At 46.2% G+C, this 26,347-nt stretch overlaps 1 protein-coding gene across 37 annotated transcripts in view; it reads left to right on the forward strand.

Annotated features, from left to right (window-relative positions):
• SORBS1 (sorbin and SH3 domain containing 1) overlaps window positions 1-26,347 on the forward strand; it is a 201,964-nt gene that overhangs the window by 164,583 nt on the left and 11,034 nt on the right. For 26 of the 37 annotated variants that reach the window (XM_081005395.1, XM_081005394.1, XM_081005372.1 and 23 more), the window contains 9 exons: window positions 1,440-2,879; window positions 3,588-3,673; window positions 6,839-7,006; window positions 9,785-9,831; window positions 11,661-11,775; window positions 12,552-12,677; window positions 14,820-15,014; window positions 19,558-20,274; window positions 23,208-23,324. In XM_081005395.1, the coding sequence (XP_080861521.1) occupies window positions 1,440-2,879; window positions 3,588-3,673; window positions 6,839-7,006; window positions 9,785-9,831; window positions 11,661-11,775; window positions 12,552-12,677; window positions 14,820-15,014; window positions 19,558-20,274; window positions 23,208-23,324 (3,011 nt within the window). Of the gene's footprint in view, window positions 1-1,439; window positions 2,880-3,584; window positions 3,674-6,838; window positions 7,007-9,784; window positions 9,832-11,660; window positions 11,776-12,551; window positions 12,678-14,819; window positions 15,015-19,557; window positions 20,275-23,207; window positions 23,325-26,347 lie in introns of all 37 variants that reach the window. The other 11 variants (XM_081005376.1, XM_081005379.1, XM_081005380.1 and 8 more) reach the window with 7 other exon arrangements.

Below are 26,347 nucleotides of genomic sequence, written 5' to 3' on the forward strand. Positions count from 1 at the left end.
GCTTTTATAATGTGCAAAGACACCATTTGAAGCACGGGATATAAATCTTCGAATAAATATAGCCTTTTATATTTGACAAGCTTGTGGCTATTAAATCTTCCAATTGTCTATAATACAGTACAGAACAGTACTGCGCTCTCTTGAAGACTTGGAGACTCTCAAATCTCATTTCTGCCGTCAAAGTGCTCGCCCACAAATGACAATCTGTTCTTTTCCATTGTCACTTCCAAGTGTGATGCGTGGGATGTTCAGAGCTGTTAATTTTTAGCCTTTAAAATCTCAAAAGAATCTACCTTGTGTCTCCGTAGATTTACAGGGGTGTTAAATAGCGTCACATTGTATTGACTGAAATTATTAGCAGTGTTGCTGCCTTCAGGTGCTGAGTATTTATTTATTTTTTCCTTCAGAGAAGATTTTGCTCTTAAGCAGAAAGCTTGCATGCTGTTTCCTCTAACAGCAGTTTAAACCAACAACTTTATTTATGCACAGGCGTTTTGCATGCTGGGCACAGCCAGTTAGATTGCAAGCTTTTGCTGATTTTCATATGAGCACTTACCCGTATTTTTCGCTCCAAAGGGCGCACCGGACCATAGGGCACACCTAGTTTTGGGAGGAGGAAAACAAGAAAAAATTATTCTGAATCCCAGAAGCCAGAACAGCAAGAGGGATCTGGCTTCTGGGATACCGTGTGGCTGTTCTGGCTTCTGGGATAACTGCGCCAAGCCTCTTCAGGGCAGCGGGATGAAGGCTCCCCCGGCCTGAAGAGGCTGCGCACAGCTAAGGCAGAAGCCAGGACAGGCGCGTCGCTGAAGGGGCGCTGCGCAGTTCTCCCTCTCTGCGCAGCGCCTCTCCTTCACAGGAGAGACGCTACGCAGAGAGGGAGAAGGCGCAGCGCCCTTCAGCGAAGCTGGAGAAGGAACAAGAGGAGTCCCTTCTGTTCCTCCTCCGGCTTCGCATGACAGGCGCGTCGCTCAAGGGGCGCTGCGCCTTCTCTCTCTCTGCGCAGCGCCTCTCCTTCACAGGAGCCCGCATTCACTCCATAGGACGCACACACATTTCCCCTTCATTTTTGGAGGGGGAAAAGTGCGTCCTATAGAGCAAAAAATACGGTAATATACCCTGTTTGCTCCAGATTCCTAAAGCAGCGGCACTGACTTGTAGAGAACTTGCTCGATCTCTGCCGCCCCTAGTGTAGAAGCTCCTGTAACGTCACAGGATTTACCTCCCTGAACACGAACAGTCCTGTGTTACCTCGGCAGCACAGCTTGGCTCTTTCATCGCTCTCCTGCATTCCTTTTTAACATTGCCTGTCTCAAGATTGCATTGAGTGAAGCCACAAAAAGCATGTCATTTCCCTCCCTTCCCCTCCCCTCTTTCTCCACAGCTTTGCCACACTTAAGCTAACAGGTTGTATTTATTTTATTCTGCATGCTTTCCAGTGGATCGTAAAGGTGGGAATGTTCATACGATTGCACCCTCTTCAGTTAATAGCCGAACCCTTAACTCTAATAATGCTGGCCCAGTAGGTCGCCCATGTAAACATAAGAAACCCTTATCTGCTGCAAAGGTCTGCATTGCTGAAATTCTTCCGTCCAAATTCAAACCCAGGCTGGCTGCTCCACCTATTTCTGGGCAGGACAGAAAGGATCTCTTGCCTCACGAGAAAACGCAGAGCTGCGAAAACCTCCGCAGCTCTTTTGCCTCCTTCGATAGCAGGAAGGATTTTGAGAACTTGCTGATGAAGTCCAAGCAAGAGTTTGCTGTCAAATCCATCAGCACCCAGAGCTTGCAAGAGTATGGATCTTCCAGCTCCAGGAAGGGCTCTCGGAAGAACGAGAAGGAGTTCACCATGTTGTATAAAGACATGCACCATATCAACCGCTCCGGGATCCAGCTGAGTAGCATTTCGTCCTGCAGCGTGAAGGAAATTGCTTCCCTGTTTGAAAGCGAGCCGAAGGACAAGAGGGAGCCCAACCCCAGTCGGGAGAACCTGGAGCAGATCCCCAAGCACACGGTCTCCTCTCGCGTCACTGCCTTTGAGTTGCTGATCCAGAGATCCCTCTCCATGCCTGCTCTCAACTTCTCCAGCTTCCAGGTCAAATCTCCCGCTCCGAGCCTCTCTAACAGCTGCCTAGCTTCAGCTCGTTCGGCCGAATACCTGTTAGATTATGCCAAGCCGGACTTGGGACCTGCCAACCTTGCCGATACGTCCTCCTATTCGTGCAGCAATACGGAGGACGTGACCTCGGAAGTCAGTGACCTGGCACCTGCTGAAACGCTCTCGGCTTGCACCGACGAGATAGATCTGTTCTCCAACATATCCAATGACAGTGGCGGCGACAGCATCACCAGTGGGCCCTCCAGATACAAAGCTAACCAGTGCAAAGGAACCTGCCCTGCTTCTTACACCAGGTTTACAACCATTCGGAGGCACGAACAGCAACAGTCCGGCAGAGGGGAACCCCAAGAAGATAAGCAGCTGCTTCCCAGAAATGTCTATCTCATGAGCCCTCTTCCCTTCAGACTGAGAAAACCCGTGCAGCCCAGCTCCAGGAAGACTCCGCCTCTGCAGTTCCCGGCAGACCTGTTGGCATCCACCTGTGAGATCCAGAATAATCTGGCTCGGTCGAGGGGGAGCCTGGTGGACAGGGTGGACAGCTCCCTCTTCCACGAGCTGTATATCCGACAGAAACCTCTGGCTCCCAAACGCCTCTCTTCCTATGATGTCCTCAAAAGGTTTAGCCACTTCCTGGATATGGAAACATGCCAAAATAGCTCCCTAATGGACATCCCAGGTGCCTTTAATAATGGGAATGTTCCATATGCATTATACCACAACCTGGACACAAACAACAACCAGCACAGGACGTACTTTGGAGGTGGCATTTTTGAGTATTTTACTGGTGTTACTTCATCTGTACCCCACTCTGCTTCTCCTCTCTGTTTTTTTTAAAAAAACAACCCTTCCCCTGCATTTCATCTTTTCCTGTGCGTCCCTTGTACCGTCCTCCTTGCATTTCAGGACTTGACTGAACTGAGAAATTAATTGCTACTGCCTTTCTAATCACCAATCAGAGCAGGTTGTCTCAAAAGTCAAAATTTAGGATGTGAATTATTTAGAGGAGACAGCTTAAATCCCACATAATTTGCATCCTCGGAGAATTAAATAACAAAACCTAATTTATTTTTAGGGGCAGTTTTTCAGGTTCTTGGTGTGGTGTGTGTGTGTGTGTCTTTGCGTGTGCGAGGTGTGCGTGCGTGCATCTGTATCTTTGCATGCTGTGATGCAACTTTCCTCAACGGAACTACATTCAATCATATTTTGTGAACAGCAAATATGTTGTTTAAGCCCTCTTGTGGGCCTGGGTTTGATTTTGTCGTTTCTTATTTCTGCGTTATTATTTTACTCCCAACTTTTGGAGCACCAAAAGGAGAAAAAAAATAATCCAAAATGTTAACCAGCACTTGATTGCATATTGATCAGCAGATTTGAAGCCTTTTCTTTCTTTATTTTTAGTCTCCTTCCCCCCTTTTTCTAGATTTGAATCAGTTGGTTTTTTTAATTGCCTTTTGTTGTCTTAAAGTAGATTCAGAATCACCAAGGCATTTTGCACCACTTGATTACATGGAGAGTCCTGAAGAATTTTCCCGCAGGCGCCACAGTGATAAAGAGGTAATTTTTCCTGTAAGATCTAGTAATACTTCTCTTCCCCTCCCCCCCCCCCAACAAAACGAGTAGACCTTAAGCAAGATGCTCTTAGGAGGGGTCTTCTGGGTAGAATTGTTACTCGCTGCCCTGGAATTTTATTTTTGATGGTTGCAGGGTTATAAATATCTAAAGAATAAAATAAATTAGAGCGGAGACTATCAATTTGAAGTTAAATGACAACACTGGTGATAGTGGACAGGAATGTATAACCACAGAGTACCGGAAGAAAAAGGGGTCACTACAGATTTTGCTTTGCCCCTTCCCATCTCTGCAACCCTGTGCATGTCTACTTGGGTGTAAGTTCCATTATGTTCAATGGGACTTGTTTCCAGGTAAAAGCACCTGCTTAGGAGTAGGGATGGGAGGACCTGTGAATTTCTGTTCTCTCAAGTTTTTCGTCCGTCCCCCCAACTCATATCCAGTCATCCAGATTTGTGAGGCAATTTGCAATTAAAAGGAAAAAAATATTACCATGAAAATTCTTCAGCGTTTTAGTGTGATTTTCTCCAAATAATACATTCTTGAATGCAGTGTTGAAAGGTAAAAACAGTATCCTACCCCACCCACCCAGTTTCCAGAAGTTCGTTTTAACTCTGCCTCGCAGGCTTGTTAAAAAGACGACAAACACGTAGTTTTGCCATTACGTGCCTCGCTTTAATGTTTCTGCAAAAGTGGGCACACGCAACAAATGTGAAAAGCCTCTTCAATTTTTGCTGCACATTTTGGAACGCTTAGAGGAAAAGGTGAATCCATTTCTGTTTGCACTTTTCAGCATTAAGATCACCTTGGATTTGCTGGTCTTGGTTTTCTTATGGTGTGGTGTTTAAAAAGCTGGCGAATGCAATTGCATTTAGACCCGCAATGTGTTTTTCAAGCACTGACTTGGTCATTCTGCCAAGCTCAACCAGAGCTGAATCATATTATTCATCTGCTAGGCACACCTGTTGCTTTTGGGAGTGGCTGGATAACAGCCTAAGAACGTAAGAATTACCTTGCAAGATCAGACCAAAGGTCGATTGGGCTGTTTTCTCAAACCACCTGTTTTTAACAGCAGACAGCCAGGTGCCTCTGGGAAACAAGGCTTAAAGACAACAGTTCTTCTCTTACCAGTTCCCAGCATCTGGTCTGCAGAGATATATTCTCTCTGAACACTGAGATTTAACTTAGCTATCTCTGCTAAAACCGGTTGATAAATTGCTTTCTAAATAAATGAATGGGGCCCTACAATAAAATGTTGCAGCGTGAAGTGCTCTTGTGTAGAGCGCCAGCCAACTAGACATGCCCTTTTTCAGGGACCTTGGCCTACTGGAGGTTTTTGTTTTGCCAGTTTGGCCCTCTGTAGCCAAGCTACATTGGAGGTGGTGGGGATTACCACGCAACTGCCGCGATGGAGTCTGCGTGCTTTTGCAGCTTTGACTGCTGCTACCTCAAATGGTTTTTCTTCCCCGAATCTGAGGATTCCTTGTGCTTTGAAAATCCAAAAAGGAGAAAGAGGGAATTAAAGGAGTCACAATGGGCTCACAATCCACATTAAGGCCCATAAATTTCAGGGTTACTTTCCTAAAACAAAATCTGGATAGCATTTGTAAGCAAAGTACATTTCTGAAGAACATGCAATCTTATTGAATATAAAGGTAAAGCCCTGGATGGTTAAGTCTAGTCAAAGGCAATGCGGGTGGCGCTGTGGTCTAAACCACTGAGCCTCTTGGGCTTGCTGATCAGAAGGTCAGCGGTTCGAATCCTCATGACGGAGTGAGCTCCCGTTGCTCTGTCCCAGCTCCTGCCAACCTAGCAGTTCGAAAGCACACCAGTGCAAGAAGATAAATAGGTACCACTGCGGCGGGAAGGTAAACGGCGTTTCCGTGCGCTCTGGTTTCCATCACGGTGTCCCATTGTACCAGAAGCGGTTCAGTCATGCTGGCCACATGGCCCGGAAAGCTGTCTGTGGACAAACGCCGGCTCCCTCGGCCTGAAAGCGAGAGGAGCGCCACAACCCCATAGTCGCCTTTGACTGGACTTAACCATTCAGGGGTCTTTTATCTTTACCTTATTGAATATATACCATTAAAAATAGATATATTGTACTTATGCAAGCCTTGTGGTTCCCCCAGTCCTTCTGACACCTCCCTCTTTTGTGCGGATGTGGCTATTTTGGCTACAGGAGGGTCCACACTTGGGGAATGAGTTTGCTTTTTAGTACAGTGTATATATGCGGGTTGTTACCGTGTGGAACGCTGACATTCTCGGTTCCAGCAGCTCTGTCCCACCCCCACCCCTGGTTTCCCCTTCCTTCCTAACAACCCACCCAACCCAAACAGTCACCTGTTTGTGGCCACGGAGCACATTCAGTCCTCACTGGGCTTTTCATACGTTTGTGTGAATGGGGATTCTGAATTAATTTTTAATTTTAATTTTTTTGCAAAACCTCGAGGCTCCCCCAGATCTGTCGGTACTTCCCTCTCGTTCATTGGTGGCGCCATTTTGGCTGCGTAATCAATGGCTGTCTTAGCCTCGGCCTCAAAAACAGAAGGGAAGGTATTCCTGGTGATCACGGAATTACCGTATTTTTCTCTCTATAAGACGCACCAGACCACAAGACGCACCTAGTTTTTGGAGGAGGAAAACAAGAAAAAAAAATATTCTGAATCTCAGAAGCCAGAACAGCAAGAGGGATCGCTGCACAGTGAAAGCAGCAATCCCTCTCGCTGTTCTGGCTTCTGGGATAGTTGTGCAGCCTGCATTCGCTCCATAAGACGCACACACATTCCCCCTTACTTTTTAGGAGGGAAAAAGTTAGTCTTATAGAGCAAAAAATATGGTATATCCTCCATGAGTTCTCCATCCTTTCTAAGCCTGTGGCCATTGCCGCAAGGATTCAGTTGTCTTGTGATCCTGCTCTCCAGACCAGAGTTCTTAGGATAATGTCCAGTGTGCAGCATTTAATGATGTACTGTTTTTGGGGTTGGGGTTGGGGGACGACTTTCCGTTATGTTTGTTAGTCTGCATTGGAGAGAGGTGTTTTTTTAAAAAAATAAAAGAACAAACAAACAATAATAATAATTTGCTGGCAAATTTTGAAATGCCATAAACTAGATGATTTACTGCCCATTTTATGCAATTTCATGGCAGAAACTTTTAGAGGACCAGAGACGGCTCAGACGTGAGCAAGAGGAGGCTGACATTGCAGCTAGAAGGCACACAGGGGTCATTCCTACGCACCATCAATTTATCACTAATGAGCGGTTTGGGGACCTCCTAATTGTAGACGATACCGCAAAAAGGAGATCTGGGTCAGAGGTCTGTTGTGGTTGCCTCAGTCTGCTGCTTGACCCGATTCATATTTGCCTCTCATAGCGTTGTGCTTTTAGGTCAACATTAGCTATCCAAGAAGTGTGTTATTTTTTATTTTCCCCATTCGCGCTTGACTTAGAAACTGCTTTTTTTCGACTTTGTTAAAACGAATTAATAGCTCTGTACCCAAAGCTGTATGTACGTGTTAAAAAAGCATGCCTGCTGAGGATTGCTAGTGCACAACTTGTGATGCATGCCTTTGAAATATCCGTTAGTTTTATGGCAAAAATCAGAGGGCATTTGCTTCATCTTTTGCATCACGTAATTTGCTACATTCTCTCCTTGTCTCTGCCTTATGCTTAGAACTTCCATTGTCTTGTTGATCCTGACCATGTGATTGTCTTGTAGTGGATTAAACACTAGATGGCAATGTTCTTTCTCTCCTCTCCTTTCGTTAATATTCTTCCGGTCAGGAAAACCAAAAAACGACAACCCCAGAATATCTCGGCACATTTCATTTCCAAACAGCAAAAAGAGACAAAAGGGGGAAATGGTTTTTCAATGAGTCATATTTGATAGGAGCGACGCAGCCTGCATATAGCCTTTCTGCCAGAGCAATGTTGTATTGCAGTCAGTGGTCGTTTACCCCTTAGTTTATATGTGACGAATGCTGGGAATTGGCTATTTTTTAAAAAATTAAAAATAGTGATCTTTCAAGACAAAAAGCATTGCCTTTACTTAAGATGCCGACTGTGTAGTATTTATTGCTAGCAGAATTTCACAAGGAGTGTTAAAAAGCAGTTCTGAAACGTTGCAATTAGCCGGTAAAAGAACCCTGAAACGTTGTTCTACTACGCTCATCTTACACTTTGATTTAGAATTGGTATGAGGAATGGGAGTGCTGGTACAGTGGTGCCCCGCAAGACGAATGCCTCGCAAGACGAAAAACTTGCTAGACGAAAGAGTTTTCCGTTTTTTGAGTCGTTCCGCAAGACGAATTTCCCTATGGGCTTGCTTCGCAAGACGAAACGTCTTGCGAGTTCTTGCGAGTTTGTTTCCTTTTTCTTAAAGCCGCTAAGCCGTTAATAGCCGCTAAGCCGCTAATAGCCGCTAAGCCGCTAATAGCCGTGCTTCGCAAGACGAAAAAACCGCAAGACGAAGAGACTCGCGGAACGGATTAATTTCGTCTTGCGAGGCACCACTGTATAAATCTGGAGAAATGTGTGTATGCAGCCCATAGGCAGTTTAAAACTGCCAACACCCCTCCTCTCTTCTCTGGATTAAAATATTATATATTATTATAGGGACGCGGGTGGTATTGTGGTCTAAACCACTGAGCCTCTTGGGCTTGCTGATCAGAAAGTCGGCAGTTGCTCGGTCCCAGCTTCTGGTAACCTAGCAGTTCAAAAGCACGCCAGTGCAAGTAGATAAATAGGTACCGCTGTAGCAGGAAGGTAGACGGTGTTTCCGTGCGCTCTGGTTTTCGTCACGGTGTCCCGTTGCTGCAGAAGCGGTTTAGTCATGCTGGCCACATGACCCGGAAAGCTGTCTGTGGACAAACGCCGGCTCCCTCGGCCTAAAAGCAAGATGAGCGCCGCAACCCCATAGTCGCCTTTGACTAGACTTAACCGTCCAGGGGTCCTTTACCTTTACCGTTATATATATTATTCCCTCAGAACTATAGAAGTTATTTCAATTAAAACCTGTTTTTTCTCCATTGGCTTCTCCCTTTTGTCTCTTTCCTGCCGATCAAACTGACAATTCATGAGTGCAGTTCAGGTGAACAGGTAGCTGCCAGGAGATGCTTCCTTGGTAAATATCCAGAGTGCCGTGTCAAGAGGGGCTCCTTGTCGTCTAGCTCCGCCAAGCTTGCTGATACACATATCAGAAGGGGATGTCACCTTAAATTCTGTGGGTCCCTGGAGCCATGTTTTTTTCAGATGCAATGCATCTCTGCTATGCAGAGTGGATCGCAGCCTGCTTATCAAACCCTTATCACTGGCCTACGCAAATCTGCTTTGTGTTTCCTTCCGAAACTGGCTGGAAATGGTTTTTCTGAGACTTATTGCCCATGGTACCAACATTCATTTTTGTGCATGGCCTCCAATCAGACTGGTTTTGCAGAAAAGCTGAAAAGTAAGCCCCCTCCCAAGGGGTGGCTTAAACCACAGAGCCTAGGACTCGCCGATTAGAAGGTCGGCGATTCGAATCCCCGTGACGAGTTGAGCTCCCATTGCTCGGTCCCTGCTCCTGCCAACCTAGCAGTTTGAAAGCACGTCAAAGTGCAAGTAGATAAATAGGTACCACTCCAGCGGGAAGGTAAACGGTGTTTCCATGCGCTGCTCTGGTTCACCAGAAGCAGCTTAGTCATGCTGGCCACATGACCCGGAAGCTGTATGCCGGCTCCCTCGGCCAATAAAGCGAGATGAGTGCTGCAACCCCATAGTCGGTCATGACTGGACCTAATGGTTGGGGTCCCTTTACCTTTACCTAAGCCCCCTCCCATTATTCACACCTTTTGCTTTTCATTTAGAGTAGAAACTGAGATTTTGCCACTGGCTGTTGAGAGATTGGGATTTTCCCCTCCCCAGCTAGACCCTTAACATCCGATCAGGACTCCCCAGTCATTTAAGATAGCAAAACATCCGAATGAACCCTCCATAGTATTTTTGCCCCCACCCCACACCTGACCTTAGCATTTCTGTGGATGGGATTTCCATACTATTTAAGGCCCTGTCCCAAGGAGTTGGCAATTGCTTTAAATGTGTTGTTTTTAACCCTTAGATGAGAGCTGCCAGAGCGAAGTTTGACTTTAAAGCCCAGACGCTCAAGTGAGTATACGTGTATGGCTGCTTGCTTCTCTCCCCAATGATAGACTCTGGTTGTTAAACCAACAAAATGCTTCCCTGTGCTCCAGCCAATTTATGTGCTCACTTCCAGTGATTGTTAACAAACAGAAGAGTATTGCTCTTTACCTTCCTTGTGACATTTAGGGCTGTGTCTAGGTTTTTAATGGCATAACATACGGAGGAATTCAGGTTGGGAAAAGCTAGTACAGGGTAACAGTCTTCTTGTTTAACATTAAACTGGAGAGTTTCTCTTACTTCAGTGCTTCAGTGCCCTCCATGTACAACTCAAGGTAGTTTCATCTGTAAACCCTCCAACATTTTGCTATGAAAATAGGGAGGTCCTATTCAGTAACAGGGGGTGTGGGTGGCACTATGGGTTAAACCACAGAGCCTAGGACTTGCCGGTCAGAAGGTCGGCGGTTCGAATCCCTGTGACGGGGTGAGCTCCCGTTGCTCGGTCCCTGCTTCTGCCAACCTAGCACTTCGAAAGCACGTCAAGTGCAAGTAGATAAATAGGTACCGCTCTGGCGGGAAGGTAAACGGTTCCCGCTGCTCTGGTTCGCCAGAAGCAGCTTAGTCATGCTGGCCACATGACCTGGAAGCTGTACGCCGGCTCCCTCGGCCAGTAAAGCAAGATAAGCGCCACAACCCCAGAGTCGGCCACGACTGGACCTAATGGTCAGGGGTCCCTTTACCTTTATTCAGTAACAGCGACGACAACAACTTTATAATTGATAATACTTTCATCGTTTATACCCTGCCCATCTGACTTGGGTTGCCCCAGCCACTCTGGGCAGCTTCCAACATATATAAAAGCAAAACATTAAACATTAAAAAAAAACTTCCCCAGACAGGGCTGCCTTCAGATGTCTTCTAAAGGTGGTATAGTCGCTTATCTCCTCGGCTCGGAGTTGCATAACTCCATACCCTCCAACATTTCTCCGATGAAAACAAGGGACGTCCTAAGGAAAAGCGGGACATTCCGGGATCAAATCATAAGCAGGGATGGCTTCTGTAAATCCAGGAATGTCCCTGGAAAATAGGGGCACTTGGAGGCTCTGTAATGCTCTACTTTAAAAGCTATGTGACTGTGGTTGCTTCCAAGCTAGTTCTTCCCCCTGGAATTTTAATCTTTTCTCCACTGCTTTTTACCAAGTAGCCAGAAAACTTGCTTGCCAGCCCATTGCATTCCACGGTTTCGCACATTATCTTCCTGCAGGTTTTTCTAGACCCAATTTATGGTGATTTTTTTGGGTTACAAAATGCAATTGTAGCACCAGCCACCCTAGTATAGCTAGTCCAAGAGGCTCTTATGGGCTCCTTTGCCCTCAAACATTTTCTGTTTGCAGATTCAGTCCAATTTATTGCTTCTTAAAAATAGCGGGCTTAGTGATGGAAAACCTTCATGCCAGTTTCTGATTCAGCTAGCTTCATCTAATTATTTTCATTTTTTAATGGTGAAAAAACTCTGGAGTAGAAGGGTCTTGAATATCAGGGAAAGTGATGCTGAATAATAAAAAAGTGTTTTGTTAAATTCTTATGCACAATCTCCATGTTAATTGCATCTAATTGTGGAAAAACAATGTCTCCGTGGCCCTAAAGGTCTGTACTGTGGAAGTTGACCAGAGGGAGGAATTATTGAGGGAGGTTCTCTAGGTCCAGATTTGCCTCTTTTTGGAGCTCTGCAAGAATTTGGATATGGGGAATCTCCAGTAGTGCTTTCAGATAAGGGCATGCATATGCTACTTGTATTAATATTTACAAGAGAATGTTAATTGCCCATTAACACATAACCTGTCTGTTTTTAACAGGGAGCTCCCACTGAAGAAAGGGGATGTTGTTTACATTTATAAGCAAATTGATCAGAATTGGTTTGAAGGCGAACACCATGGCAGAGTTGGAATTTTCCCACAATCATACATAGAGGTACTTCTTTTTGTTGTGCAGATACAATGAGTCAAAGTGGTGAGACTTGGTTTGTTTCATTCAATTTATACCTCGCCCATCTTCCCAAAGGAGCAATTTCAAATAAGCCACAAGGTGGAACATTGGTGAGAAATATTTTGCGGCCACATTCATTGTTTAAAACTTACCCAAGATGCTTGAACCATTAAAACTGCTTTACAGTCGCCCCTTACTAGAATTATGCTTCAGATTTGTTCCAGTGTGTAACACAGAAGTTTTGATTCAGATGCAATGATAAACCACCATTGGATGTTTCTTGGGACTTACATAATTCACCCTTTCCTCATTTTTTTTTCATAACATTCCAAAGGGATGGTTTCCACTTGCCAAACCATGGTTTAGACATTGCATCTCAACCGAGTCAGTCAGAAATAGGGTCAAGCTATCTTGCATATCCATGGGATGCGGGTGGCGCTGTGGGTTAAACCACAGAGCCTAGGGCTTGCCAATCACAAGGTCGGCGGTTCGAATCCCCGCGACAGGGTGAGCTCCCGTCGCTCGGTCCCTGCTCCTGCCAACCTAGCAGTCCGAAAGCACGTGGTTTGCCAGCCACATGACCCGGAAGCTGTACACCGGCTCCCTCGGCCAATAAAGCGAGATGAGCGCCGCAGCCCCAGAGTCGGTCACGACTGGACCCTTTACCTTTACCTATCTTGCACATCCACATCTAACCTGGTACTGGAATCCAATGACTGGGGTCCTCATATCTGCCTTTTGGTGTGTGTGTTTTTTTATAGCTACTCCCTCCCACAGAAAAAGCTCAGCCTAAGAAAACATCACCAATACAAGTCCTGGAATATGGAGACGCTATTGCCAAGTTCAATTTCAATGGTGACACTCAAGTGGAAATGTCCTTCAGAAAGGTACAGGTGTCTTTGGATCATGAAAATCAGTGAGAAAGGTTTCCCCCCCCGTTTCTTTCAAAGGAGGATTTCTGTTTTGTTTCCTGGCTGCCCTTGTCTCGCTCCTTTGTAGCTTGGCGAGTGTCTACGGTGACACTTACCCATGGTTAAGCAAGGCTGCTGGATTCACATATAGTGCCAAGCCATAATTGAAACAAACCAGGCTTTAGAGTTTGGTTTGTTGGCGAACCGTGGTCAGGGTTAACACATGCTGCGAAGCTGTGTGTTTTCTCCAAAGCTAGGACTCCACATTGAGTGGCAGGAGGAGACCCGGCTCCCAAGAAGGAGCACTGGGCCTGAAGCCAGGAGTGCTTGATGGAATAAGCATTCTTGTGAGCAGGTGGACTTTGCTGCCTCTGTTCAGAAATGTGGCGGGTAGACAGGATTGTTTGCACAACTTCATGTTATAATAATAATAATTTATTATTTGTACCCCGCCCATCTGGCTGGGTTTCCCCAGCCACTCTGGGCGGCTTCCACAAAGACCAAAAATACACTAAGATGTCACACATTAAAAACTTCCCTGAACAGGGCTGCCTTAAGATGTCTTCTGAATATCAGGTAGTTGTTTATCTCTTTGACATCTGGTGGGAGGGCGTTCCACAGGGTGGGCACCACTACCGAGAAGGCCCTCTGCCTGGTTCCCTGTAACTTGGCATCTCGCAGTGAGGGAACCACCAGAAGGCCCTCGGCGCTGGGCCTCAGCGTCCGGGCAGAACGATGGGGGTGGAGACGCTCCTTCAGGTATACTGGGCCGAGGCCGTTTAGGGCTTTAAAGGTCAACACCAACACTTTGAATTGTGCTCGGAAACGTACTGGGAGACAATGTAGGTCTTTCAGGACCGGTGTTATGTGGTCTTGGCAGCCGACCCCAGTCACCAGTTTAGCTGCCGCATTCTGGATTAGTTGTAGTTTCTGGGTCACCTTCAAAGGTAGCCCCACGTAGAGCGCATTGCAGTAGTCCAAGTGGGAGATAACCAGAGCATGCACCACATGTTCCTGTGCAGTCTCAGATCCCGGTTCCCTGATCCTGAAAGCTTTGTCCTTGAGCTGTGTTTAGGGAACCTTGAAGCTCCTCTCCTAAGTTGGCTTGATCCTTGCTGCATTGCTGACACCCACGGGCATCTAGATTAATTCCTGCTCTTCTCCTGTTGCAGAGCTTGCACAGTCAGTCTGCTGGAGAAAAGCTTGGGTACTTCATTTAGAAGAAAGTGCACCTTGTCATTGTTCTTGGGCGAGAGCCAGGGCAGTGATCTTGTGCATACAATGGTTGCCTTTTTCACCTTGTGTTCTGCTTCATTGTTGGGTCTCGGACTGGAATTCAGCAAGTACCAACATCTGACAATAGCTTTGTGGCCATTCCTGGAATCCTTCCCTCTTGTTCCCTTCCTGAATATGTTCCATCACAGTTTGGCCACCGGTCCAGGAGTTGGGTAGCTGCAGTCATGCTCTCTGTTGCCCCCTGAAAGCAAACTAGAGGGTCTGCAAATCTGATTTCAAATTGGGATCGTGTGTCGAATCCCTTTTAGCCATAGCTGTCAACTTACAGATTTGAAAATAAGGGGCAGAAAGCCCAGCCAGCAGCCAAACGAAGCCTCAAGCGGTGGTTCCCACAGCGCAGCAACCCGGCAAAGGGGATGTAGCAAGGGAAACCACCGTCACCTCTCCGCTGGGAAGCGCTGAGCAAAGGCGAGTCCCCAGGCAATGCGGCCGATTTGATCGGCACAAGGCATGCAAGCTCCACCCCCCCAGTCGTTCTTAGACTCCTTATTGGGTGAGCAACGCAGCCAAGCAACACAGTTGGAGCCTCCCTCCTCCCTGGCCGGCAGGGAGGGAGGGAGGGAGGGAGGGAGAGGAGCTGCTTCCTTTGAAACCCGGGAAATTTAAGGGACATCATCAATAAGGGACAGCAGCGGGACACAGCGCTGGGATAAGGGACTTTCCCGCCAAATAAGGGACAGTTGACAGCTATGCTTTTAGGAGTTCTGTGCAAACCAAAAGCATAGGCGGATGTGCAAATTCAGCTTTTCTACCTGAGCAGCAGGGTTGAAAGTCTTACTGCAGATCAGGAGCTTGATCTGCCCATTCATGCTTTCTCCGCAGGGTGAGAGGATCACACTGATTCGGCAAGTGGACGAAAACTGGTATGAAGGAAAAATCCCCAGCACTCCCCGCCAAGGCATCTTCCCGGTCACCTACGTGGACATTTTCAAGCAGCCTGTGCTGAAGAACACACTAGACTATGGCAGCTTGTCGTTCTGCCACTCCCCAAACCGCAGTCTGACAACATCCCCGCAGGTACCTGCTCTGAATCCAGCCTTGCGAAACCGTAAGGCGTTGCTGTTTTTTGCTAGAGAGTCCCTTCCCCTGCTAATGACTCTTGGGTAGTAAGGAGAACACATTTACCAGCGGTATATTCAAAAGATACATCTTTTGCATCGCCCTGTATGGAGTGGGAGTTGTGGAAAGTGTTGACAATAAACTCACCGTTTAGGAAAGTTCAAACGACCTGTTTCACACACGACGCTAAATCAGGCCTTGCTCTGAGAGAGGAGATTGTGGTGGTCTTTCTTGGTTCTGCTGCTGCAAGCTAAGCATGTTGGCATAGCCCAAGTTTGTGTGTTTGCCTTGCTCCAGACAAACCATGACCCATAACCCAAGAATTGTTCTTGGCTTACTACTTGTAGTTTGGGGAAGGCAAACCATGAGTTAAATCACGGCTGTTCTTAAAGCAGCATCAGGAGCAGAGGAGCAAGGCAGCCACAAGCTATCAAAGAGCCTCCACGCCCATTTGTTTGCATTAAGCCATGGTTTGGCTTAGAGTTACATGCAAACTGAGCCAAAGCGATTTCAGCGAGAGTGAACTAAACAGGGCCATACAATTGTTCCTTAAAGGACTTTGCCTATGCATTCCTCCTTAACTTTGAGCAGGAATTGGAACTTTGCACCAATAATTCTAGTGCGGCAGAGTGTGTACATTGCTCAGAGGCAAGCACAGTTTTAGAAAATAGTTTTAGAAATGGCAAAGCCCTTATACTTTTTTAAAAAATAAGCAGCCATGTGGTAAAATTGGTAAGCACCCACTTCTTAATGAACCACAGGCACATATTTTTAAAATAGTTCCTAAACAGCATAAGCACGGGTAGAAAGTAGTTGTACATTTCCCCCTCCTGTTCCAGCTGCTCAGTTTCTACCAGAGCAATGCTGACTTTGTTCCTAGAAGGGTGTTGTGTTATGTTTGGGATTTTAAGAGACGCTTCCCGAGCTGCTACAGAAAATCTCCTGGAAAGCAGTTTGGCAGTGATTGAGGAACAAAAAAAGGAAACAAGCACATGCGTGATAAGAGGGAGACTTCCGTTCCTATGAAAATATATCGCCTGCCAAGCCTTTAGATGACAATCGTGAATGCAGTTAGCCAGCTTTAGTTTTTCTGAAGACCACGAGATGGATTCTGCCTAACCAGTAGGATTGCAGCTTTAGTTGGGCAGGACCGATTGGGTCAAACTAGTCCTGAAATGAGCAACTGATTGTCTCTGCAGTTCATTGTCCTGTACCACTGGCCCAAAGGAGGTCTCTTAGGAGTTGGGTGCACAGGTATCAACAGCGCCAGAGTGATCAATTCTAGTGCTTTTATTAAAAAAAGGGTGCAGACTTACAGCAAAGCAGCCTGTTGGGTCTCCTAGCTTTGTTGGATGGACACTGCACCCAAACATACATTCTGTATATATACAAAGCAGCATATATCATTTTATCTAGGACCCCCCATCACTTAAGGGTGGCACTGTGGGTTAAACCACAGAGCCTAGGACTTGCCGATCAGAAGGTCGGCGGTTTGAATCCCCGCGACGGGGTGAGCTCCCATTGCTCGGTCCCTGCTCCTGCCAACCTAGCAGTTCGAAAGCACATCAAAGTGCAAGTAGATAAATAGGTACCGCTCCAGCAGGAAGGTAAACGGTGTTTCCGTGCGCTGCTCTGGTTCGCCAGAAGCGGCTTAGTCATGCTGGCCACATGACCCGGAAGCTGTACGCCGGCTCCCTCGGCCAATAAAGCTAGCTGAGCACGCAACCCCAGAGTCGGTCACGACTGGACCTAACGGTCAGGGGTCCCTTTACCTTTATTAAAAGGAGGGACGTGATAAGAGGTTTATAGCAGTGTGGAGAAAGGGCATAGAAAGAATTCTTTCTACCTCCGTGAAAACCCTAGACTCTATGCAAAGACTAAATTGAGTGAGAGTAGATGCAGGAAAGAGAAAATGAAACACTTTTTTACATGTAATCTCTGGAATCTGCAATCACAAGATGTGGTGGTGTGAAGGGATTTAGATGGCAAGCCTGGCAACAGTTCCTTGCTCTGCTGCAGTGAGATCAGCCATGAACCCGGGCCTTCTCCAAACTACAAGTGGTAAACCAAGAACAATTCTTGGTTGTGGCTCGTGGTTTGCCTGGAGCAAGGCGAAAAACCAAGCCTGAGTTTCGGCTGGCAGGTTTAGCTCGCAGCAGCAGAACAGAGGAGGAAGGCCACCGCAACCTTCTCTTTGGGAACTGCCAGGTTGAGAGGCGCTAGGCTACCGACTGGCGGTTGCTGGGGAGGAAGAGCAAGGGATGGCTAATGCCTTTATGGCTTCTTTGCTTCCCGGAAACATTGTGGGAAGCAGGATGTGGAACAGGGAACTTTACACCTGTGCTGTTCTTAAAGTACTTAAAGACAGTGGTGCCCATGAGGCCCATGTACTTGCACTTTGACGTGCTTTCAAACTGCTAGGTTGGCAGGAGCAGGGACAGAGCAACGGGAGCTCACCCCGTCGCGGGGATTCGAACCGCCGACCTTCTGATCGGCAAGTCCTAGGCTCTGTGGTTTAACGCACAGCGCCACCCGCGTCCCTGTCCCTCCTTTTAGTCACCTGCATTTATAAGACCCCAAATGCTTTCATTTTTTTCTTGGGAAGGCTGACCCTGGTCATTTTGTCTGGCTTCTTGTGCATTCAAGCTCTTACCATTTTTCTAGGTGGGGTGACCAGAACTGTTCCAAATGTCACTACACCAGGAAGGCATTAGAATCCTGGCAGTGTTATATTCCATGGCATTTGACATTCATTATTATATTAATTACTCTCCCTTCTCCACAAGGTCCTGGGGTGGGTTACAACAATGTAAAATACAACATAGAAAATAGTTCAAACCAATTGCAATCGCAACCAGAGTGGGTCCTAGCTATCTATTGCTGCAGTACACAGAGGTAACGTTTTTCGCCACCCCAACACTTGTTCCTAGTCATCATCAGTATAGATGTGAAGCTGCAATATCCATCCCAACATGTATCACTTTACATTTCCTCACATTGAAAAAGAATAACAGGAGGACAGATGGAGGCAAAGTAGGAGCGCAGATGGCTGTTTACTCTGCCAAAAGCATTCTGAATTTAAAATCCCTCTCCAAGGACACCACACCATATATATTTTAAAAAAAAACAAAATGTAGCGAAAACTAAACTCGGGAATATAATTCATAAAAGGTACTAAAGGCAGCTATAATGGGGAATGACCAAATAATAAATAATAATATAATGATAATTTATTATTTATACCCCGCCCATCTGGCTGGGCTTCCCCAGCCACTCTGGGCGTCTTCCAAAAAAATATTAAAATACTGTAATACATCGAACATTAAAAGCTTCCCTAAACAGGGCTGCCTTCGAATGTCTTCTAAAAGTCTGGTGGTAGTTGTTCTCTTTGACATCTGGTGGGAGGGCGTTCCACAGGGCGGGTGCCACTACCAAGAAGGCCCTCTGCCTGGTTCCCTGTAACTTGACTTCTTGCAGTGAGGGAACTGCCAGAAGGCCATCGGTGCTGGACCTCAATGTCCGGGTAGAACGATGGGAGTGGAGACGCTCCTTCAGATATACTGGACCAAGGGATTTTGATGGCCACCTTCCCATCTCATGAAATCTCCCATCAGACTATGGTTGCTCAGGTCAGACCTCTAACCAGACTGCATTTCCTCCCCCCACCGCCCCCCATCTTTTGGCTTGTAAATATCCAAGAATTACCCCAAAGCTTTTCCTCAGCCAACAAGCCGCAGTTCCGTAATGCAATACAAAAAGAACACGGGAAATCAGGAATGGGGCACTAGCATTATAACCAGTAAAAAAATAATGCAATATAAACACCATGTCTGAATGCAGGCTGTGTAATTCTGTTAAACGAACAGAAACCATTATAAACTTCATGTGAAAGAAATGTTAAATTTTGATATAGGGCAAGACGTGCTGAATCTTACCGCCACCGCCTGCGTGTCTTTCTTCCCCCGAAAATCAGTATTTTTCTCATGGTGGCGCCCCAATACCATAAGTAACATCTGGCACAGCTAAATAAACACAATTTCAGGGATCATGAGCAGCAAGAGAATTTCGCCTTCCTCCCACCCCACCCATACTGGATTTTTAAATCCCCCACTCCCAGCTTTTTAGGGAATTTGCAGCAGCCAGCTTGCGTCCCTCCTAGAATCATGTCTTCATGGCACCCTTATTGAACCATATACTTAAACCTGCATATAGCTACCTTCCTGTATCTGCAGAACCTGCCCCCACCCGCTGTCAGTAGTGCCTGTATGCTCTTGCAAACGCTTGTTTCCATTCCTCTATCTCTGAACCTTTGAAACACCCTAAATTGTCAGTGCTCAGCCATGCACTGGTTTTTCCACTTTTTTCCATTCTTTTGCTGTACACTCTTCATTTATTATTATTATTTTTAATAACCTTTTCTTTCTTTCTTTCTTTCTTTCTTTCTTTCTTTCTTTCTTTCTTTCTTTCTCTTCCTTCCTTTCTTGTTTTCTTTTTTGTCAAGTCTCCCAGTTCTGAGCTGCTTTTCACACCAACTCCTCCACCTTTGGCCCCAATGCGCCCAGCCCTGTCTCCCGAGTTGCAGGCCGTCACCTCCGAGTGGATTTCCCTCACCTTGGGGGCACCCCGTGGCCACGCTCCACCCGTCACCCCTCCATTGCCACCTCTTCCTGACGCTTCTCTCTGCAACGTCGACTATCTCACCCCATCGGCGGTGGCCAGCCCCTCGCCTTCCATCAGCCTCCATCCCTCTAACATGTCCAGTTCCTCCACCCCGACCTCTTTCGTCTCCCCGCTGCCTCCCTCCCCTTACGAGCCTCAGTCGCCCGCCCAAAACCTCAGCCTGGTGGCTCGGCAGAGCGAAGAGAAGTTTGCTAGCTCCCCTTCCCCGCAAATGAGCTACTGCGATTCGCCTTGCAGCCCCGACAGCTTCCTCTCAGAGCTCAGCGATGCCACTGAACGCCAAGGCAAGTTGCAGAAGAGCCGAGGGCCGAGCCGGAGAATGGAGAGGGAGGATTGCGTTACGGCCAACAGAAGTTGCGGTGGCATCCCTGAGATCTGTAGGGCGAGGGGCCTGTCGGAGCCAGAGAAGGCCGTTAGCTCACAAAAGAAATCTCTTCACACCATTGAGGAGAGCACGCTGTATCAGGAGCAGGGAGGTAGCCCCATGTGCAGTTATAAGCAAGTTGAACAGAGGGAAAATCAAAGCAGGGTCATCAAGGTATTTCTTCTGCATGCGTGTTCCAAGGTTAACATCGCTGTACGTTTGAGTGTTGCCTGTGTGTGCTACTGACCCAGGTTGCAGCTCACACTAGCTCAGTGTTTCCCAGACTTCCATCTCCAGCTGTTTTGTTTTTTGGACTACAACTCCCATCATCCCTCGCTAGCAGGACCAGTGGTCAGGGATGATGGGAACTGTAGTCCAAACACAGCTGGAGACCTAAGTTTGGGAAACACTGTTCTAGCTGGTATATTCCTTCTAGCTTGATGGTAACTAACAGCAAAACTTTGTCCCCTGAGCCGGTCACGTTAGGAAAAGAGTAACAGAGTGAAGATCATTATGGGATGGGTCCCAGGATGAGAAGTGGTTCTCATATATAGCCTAGTCCAGGGTGTTATGTACTGAAGTTCTCACCCTGGGCCAGCAGGGGGATACTGTAGATAGTTATGCAAATAAGGGATCGAAAGTGACGTTCAGTGATTGGATAGTTTTAGAAAGTTGTTACAGTAACATTATACTGGAGCTCTATATAAGCAGGCTGACTGAACCCTTCAGTTCAGTTCTGTCCTGGCCTGTGAATAAATAAGAGCTGTTTGGAGAATCGCTGTGTCGTCTGATATGTTCACCCACAACTTAACACTGGCGACGAAGGTGGGATGGATGGGGAGCAGAGCACAGCCGGATGCAGCCACCCTCTGAGCAGAGCTGAATCACTGAGCTGAAACACCGAGCGAAATCACTGAACGTCACTTTCGATCCCTTATTTGCATAACTATCTACAGTATCCCCCTGCTGGCCCAGGGTGAGAACTTCAGTACATAACACCGAGCTTTCCAAAGTGTGTGTCGCGACACGTTAGTGCGTCGGCTGCAGTGTGCAGCTGTGTCGTGCGAATGTCCCTGGAAAGGGGTTAGTTTGACCTTTGGTTTGCTAGTATCACTGAATTACTGTGTCCTGAAAGGATGCACGTCTAAAAAGGGCTTCGCCGACATGAAAAGTTTGGAAAGCTCTAGCCTAGTCTGTTGGACGGTGGCTCTCAAAGGATGTGCCTTGAGAGCAGCTTTGCTTTCGTGATCCGAGGAATGCTGTAGGCAAAGTAGCTGTAGTCCGCGTTCCTGTAAGATGTTAGGACCCTGCTCAGGTATCCCAAATGGAAAACACTCTTTAAGCTATGGTGTCATTTAGCAAAACTGATGCACTCACCCAGACAACTGCTAATGGTAATCTTGAGGGGTGGTGGTGGAGGAGTGCAGTGAAAAAGCTTCTTCTCTGGTCCTCCAGGGAAAGGGTTTCTCATTGCCTTCCTCTGCCTCCAGCATATACCGTATTTTTTGCTCTATAAGACTCACTCCTCCCCCCCTAAAAAGTAAGGGGAAATGTGTGTGCGTCTTATGGAGCGAATGCAGGCTGCACAGCTATCCCAGAAGCCAGAACAACAAGAGGGATTGCTGCTTTCACTGCGCAGTGATCCCTCTTGCTGTTCTGACTTCTGAGATTCAGAATATTTTTTTTCTTGTTTTCCTCCTCCAAAAACTAGGTGCGTCTTGTGGTCTGGTGCGTCTTATAGAGCAAAAAATACGGTATCTATTGCTTTTCCAGCCACCCAATTTCATTGAGGGTTTGAACCTCAGCAGAACTGGCAAGCCTATGGTACTATCAGCCAGACAGTGAAAGTACCGTATTTACTTGAGTCGAATGTGCCATTGAATCTAACGCGCACCTCAGTTTTCAGAACCTTGAAACGAAAGAGAGCATTTGCCGGCAAATGTAAATGTGCTGTTGAATCCAATGCGCACCTTAATTTTCACAACGTAATTTGGCCCCAATACGGTGAGCATTGGCTTTGAGTAAATACGGTAGGTAGTTGGCTGCAAAGCTGGGTCTTTTGCATAGGAAGACAAAATAAATGGTTGCTGTGGGGCTGTTTTAGTAAGGATGGGGTGTGCAAAACTGGAGAGGAATTCATTAGTCTACGTCCATCTCAGGAGGGGAGATGATAGTACTCGCCAACAAGTTGTAGACCTGGACTAGTAACATGCAGGCTGGGAAAACTCTTAGCAGCACCAAAGGTGTTTATTTCAGCTGGATGAAATATACTCGGAGTCGAGAGTGGATTTCAAGCTCTTTATTCAGGTCATAGTGGTGAGGAGGAATGAAAGTTTCCCCAAAGTATCTGCTTTATATATATTATTTACACAATGGGCTGCACATGATTGGCTAATTCCAGAATTCTCCTGTAGGCCAATCAGGTTGCGGATTCACTTCCATCTGGAGCTGGATTGGGTGGCTTCTGCAGACCAATCATACTGCTGCATTGTTCTAGGACCAATCAGACTGCTGCATTCTGAATCCTATTGTTCTAGGACCAATCAGACTGCTGCATTTTGGATCCTATTCAACTCAGTACATAACACCGGATCTCATACATTGGTTTTGGCATAAGGCTGCGTACACACAATACATGAAATTTGCCTCTCTCCTGCCCCAAAGAATCCCTGAAAGTGTAGTTTGCCCCTCGCACAGCTACAGTTCCCAGACCCCTTACAAACTACAGCTCTCAGGGTGCTTTAAAATGTACTTTTAAAATGCATGGTGTGTGCCTAACCCCTTGAGACCTGTGGAGGAACAACCAGAAAGAGATTGAATTTGTAAGTAAATATATTTCCAGGCGCACACTAATTCTTGTCTCAATGTTTTCAGGGGAGTCATGTCATTGACCTAACAACATTCATTCAAAGCGCATTAAGCTTGCGATACTAATATGGGTCCCGGCAACTGTGAAAAGGCATGCCTGTTTTTTGCATGGACTTGTTGACAATCTTTGCACCGAGTTCAGAAGACGTTTTCTTGTTTGTAAGAGCATCATTGCTGCAATGATGTGTCGACGGGTCATTTCCCTTCTTTGCTGACCAACTTTTCCTTCCTTTTAAAAGTCTGTCAACGCAAAACCATTCTCTCCATCTACTCTTCTGTCTCCTTCTGCAATTTCTTCCTTTGCGGTTAGAACACAAGTACCTCCCAGACTCTCACGCACGGTCAACGTCCCACAGGTAATCACGGGAGTTTGGGAGCTGGGGGGAATGTGATCGATTGATATTTCATGCTCACTGCTGTTGCTTATCAGCATGTGAATTTCAGAGGTCAAGTACATCTTTTATATTGAGTAAATTGCTATGTGTATTAGATTAGGTTGGACTGATAAATACCGTATTTTTTGCTCTATAAGACTCACTTTTTCCCTCCTAAAAAATAAGGGGAAGTGTGTGTGCGTCTTATGGAGCGAATGCAGGCTGCGCTATCCCAGAAGCCAGAACAGCAAGAGGGATTGCTGCTTTCACTGCACAGCGATCCCTCTTGCTGTTCTGGCTTCTGAGATTCAGAATATTTTTTTTCTTGTTTTCCTCCTCCAAAAACTAGGTGCGTCTTGTGGTCTGGTGCATCTTATAGAGCGAAAAATACGGTACATTGTTGCTGCCTTAATCTGAGCCAGAGACCATCTAAGACAGACATAGGCAAACTCCAGCCCTCCATCATCCCTGACCACCGGTCCTGTTAGCTAGGGATGATGGGAATTGTAGTCCCAAACATCTGGAAGGCCGGAGTTTGCCTATGCCTGATCTAAGAGCCAACTGTCTGCTCTGACTAGCAAAAGTAAAAGAAATGTACAACACCAAGCACAAAAGGCGTGAGGGAGGAAACTTTAAAACAGTACTTGAATTTTATAAAATAGCAGAAAGGCCTTAGGAAACGCTCAAGCCATTTCAGTTCAAAACCTTCTTCAGGGTCACAATACAGTTCCTATTAAGGCAATAGCACGTCTTAATTAAGGTACTGCCTTAACAGGAAAACGGTATTCCTTGTTCCCCGCAAGGAGACCTTAAGTAAAACACATCGGCCATTTTATAGGTCCTTCCTACTATTTTATACCATGGTGTTTTTTTAGTACTGTTTTGATATTTTTGCCTGTGTTTTATTTTTCTGGCTGTTATTCTGACTGCTAGCAGCCTCTCAAGATCTTCCTTTTTCAGCCATATAATTTGGATCCTGTCTTCATTGAGAATATTAATTGGTCAGGTTTAAGGTTGTTAGCTTCACAAGTGGTTAGTTCAAATGGTTGAACTAACCCTGTGGGGTGGGAAACATTTTCATTACGAGTGACGTGGAAAAAGCTGTATCTGGTTTTAATTCATAGGTAATAGTGGCCTAGATGGGCCAAGATCTGACTCAGTGTAAATCATTTTTCTATGTTCACAGTGATGAATAAGGTGCATTTAGCTAATGTGCTAAATTAGCATAGGCCCTATTAATCTCAGCCAGGATTCAATGTTACTATCCTTTTATAAACTGTGCATAACTTTTTGGCAAGGCAAGGTTTTTGTGTCGGAATCACGTGGGTAGGTTCTCTTGCTATTTGTTAAGCTTTCATTGGCAGTGAGAGAGGTTGGGGGTCCCAGGGCATGGATGGTGGTCTGCAATGAGTTCTGTTTGCTTGTGTTAGGGAGGGGTTGTTAGGTCAACTTACCTATGCTATCAGTGGGTTCTTGCTGTTGTCTTGTTGGGCTGTGTGTGTAATAAAGGGGGGGGAGCTACACTGGGGTGAAGGTGTCCTCTTTTATTTTTCACTGTGCTAGTTTCAGTTTCTTAGTTAGCTTTTCTGAGAGGGCTGTTTCCCATATGGTTTGGTACCAGTGGTCCATGTTCACTCCTAACAGGTCCGGTACGGCAAAGTACCGTATTTTTTGCTCTATAAGACTCACTTTTTCCCTCCTAAAAAGTAAGGGGAAATGTGTGTGCGTCTTATGGAGCGAATGCAGGCTGCGCAGCTATCCCAGAAGCCAGAACAGCAAGAGGGATTGCTGCTTTCACTGCGTAGCGATCCCTCTTGCTGTTCTGGCTTCTGAGATTCAGAATATTTTTTTTTCTTGTTTTCCTCCTCCAAAAACTAGGTGCGTCTTATAGAGCGAAAAATACGGTACATTACAAAGAGAGACTTTGTCTGTGTGGACAACCCTGTGTGGGGGACCTGTGCCACTATTTATTGCAGTGCCCGTTATATATAGACCCAAGAGACCGATTTATAAAACCTGTTTATGAATGGAACACATCTGAATAGGGTGAAATGGCTGCTGAGCGACACTGATGACTTTGTAACTTATAAAGTAGCACTCTATGCGTTGACAGCTAAGAAGTTCAGGAGGAAAGAACTAGAAAAAAATAGCAGTCAACCGCAAAGGGGATTCGGATATTTAATTTGGCACATCTTACCTGAGAATCTTCTGCTATTCTATTTAATGCAACAAATAATTTTAGTAGCCGCGACCGTGGTTTTATTGTATGTGTGGTGCCTGATTATTTTTATGGTTATTGTTGTCTTTCTTTTTGCTCTCCTTCTGAATGATGCCATGGCCTATGGCTAGTGCTACAAAAAATTTAACTGGAACTGGAACAGTTCCCGCCAGTGTCTAGTTATGACGCTCCTGGCTGCTGAGGGTAGCTGGCTTAAGGGTTTTTTGTAGCGTGATTGTGCATTATCGTCTTAGAACATATTCAGTAAGGCCAGTTCTGGGGTGTCTTCTAATACCTGCTTTGTTCTTTGGCATATTTCTAGTAGGACTGATGTCCAAAAGTGTTTGATTTTGGGGCAGTCCCACCATATATGGAGGCAAGTGCCTGTAGAGGGGCAACCTCTCCAGCATTTTTGTGAGGTTTCTGAGTATATCAGCACCAACTTACGTGGTGTTAGGTACCATCTGTAGATAAGTTTCTGGGCGAGTTTCCCCTTTTTTTGGCTGAGATTAAAGGGTGGTTTTGACCACAGTTCAGTCCATTGGGTAGGGTTTATTTCGTAACGTATGTCATGCTCCCATTGTTGTTTGATTGAGATGAGGAGGTTTGTGGGATTCTAGAGCAGTATTTTGTTATTTGTGGATACCATCCCTTTGCCATGTCCCTCTGCTGTCAGGAGAAGGTGGTCAAAGGCCTAATGGCTGCTGTTTTTACTGCTGGATGTTTAAGAAGGCATGTAGCTGGTAGGGTGTTAGCCAGGGTATTTGGGTATCCCCTAGTTTGTCTT

The sequence above is a fragment of the Podarcis pityusensis genome, assembly GCF_964106645.2.
Source record: "Podarcis pityusensis genome assembly, chromosome: 5".
NCBI classification, from domain to species: domain Eukaryota; kingdom Metazoa; phylum Chordata; class Lepidosauria; order Squamata; family Lacertidae; genus Podarcis; species Podarcis pityusensis.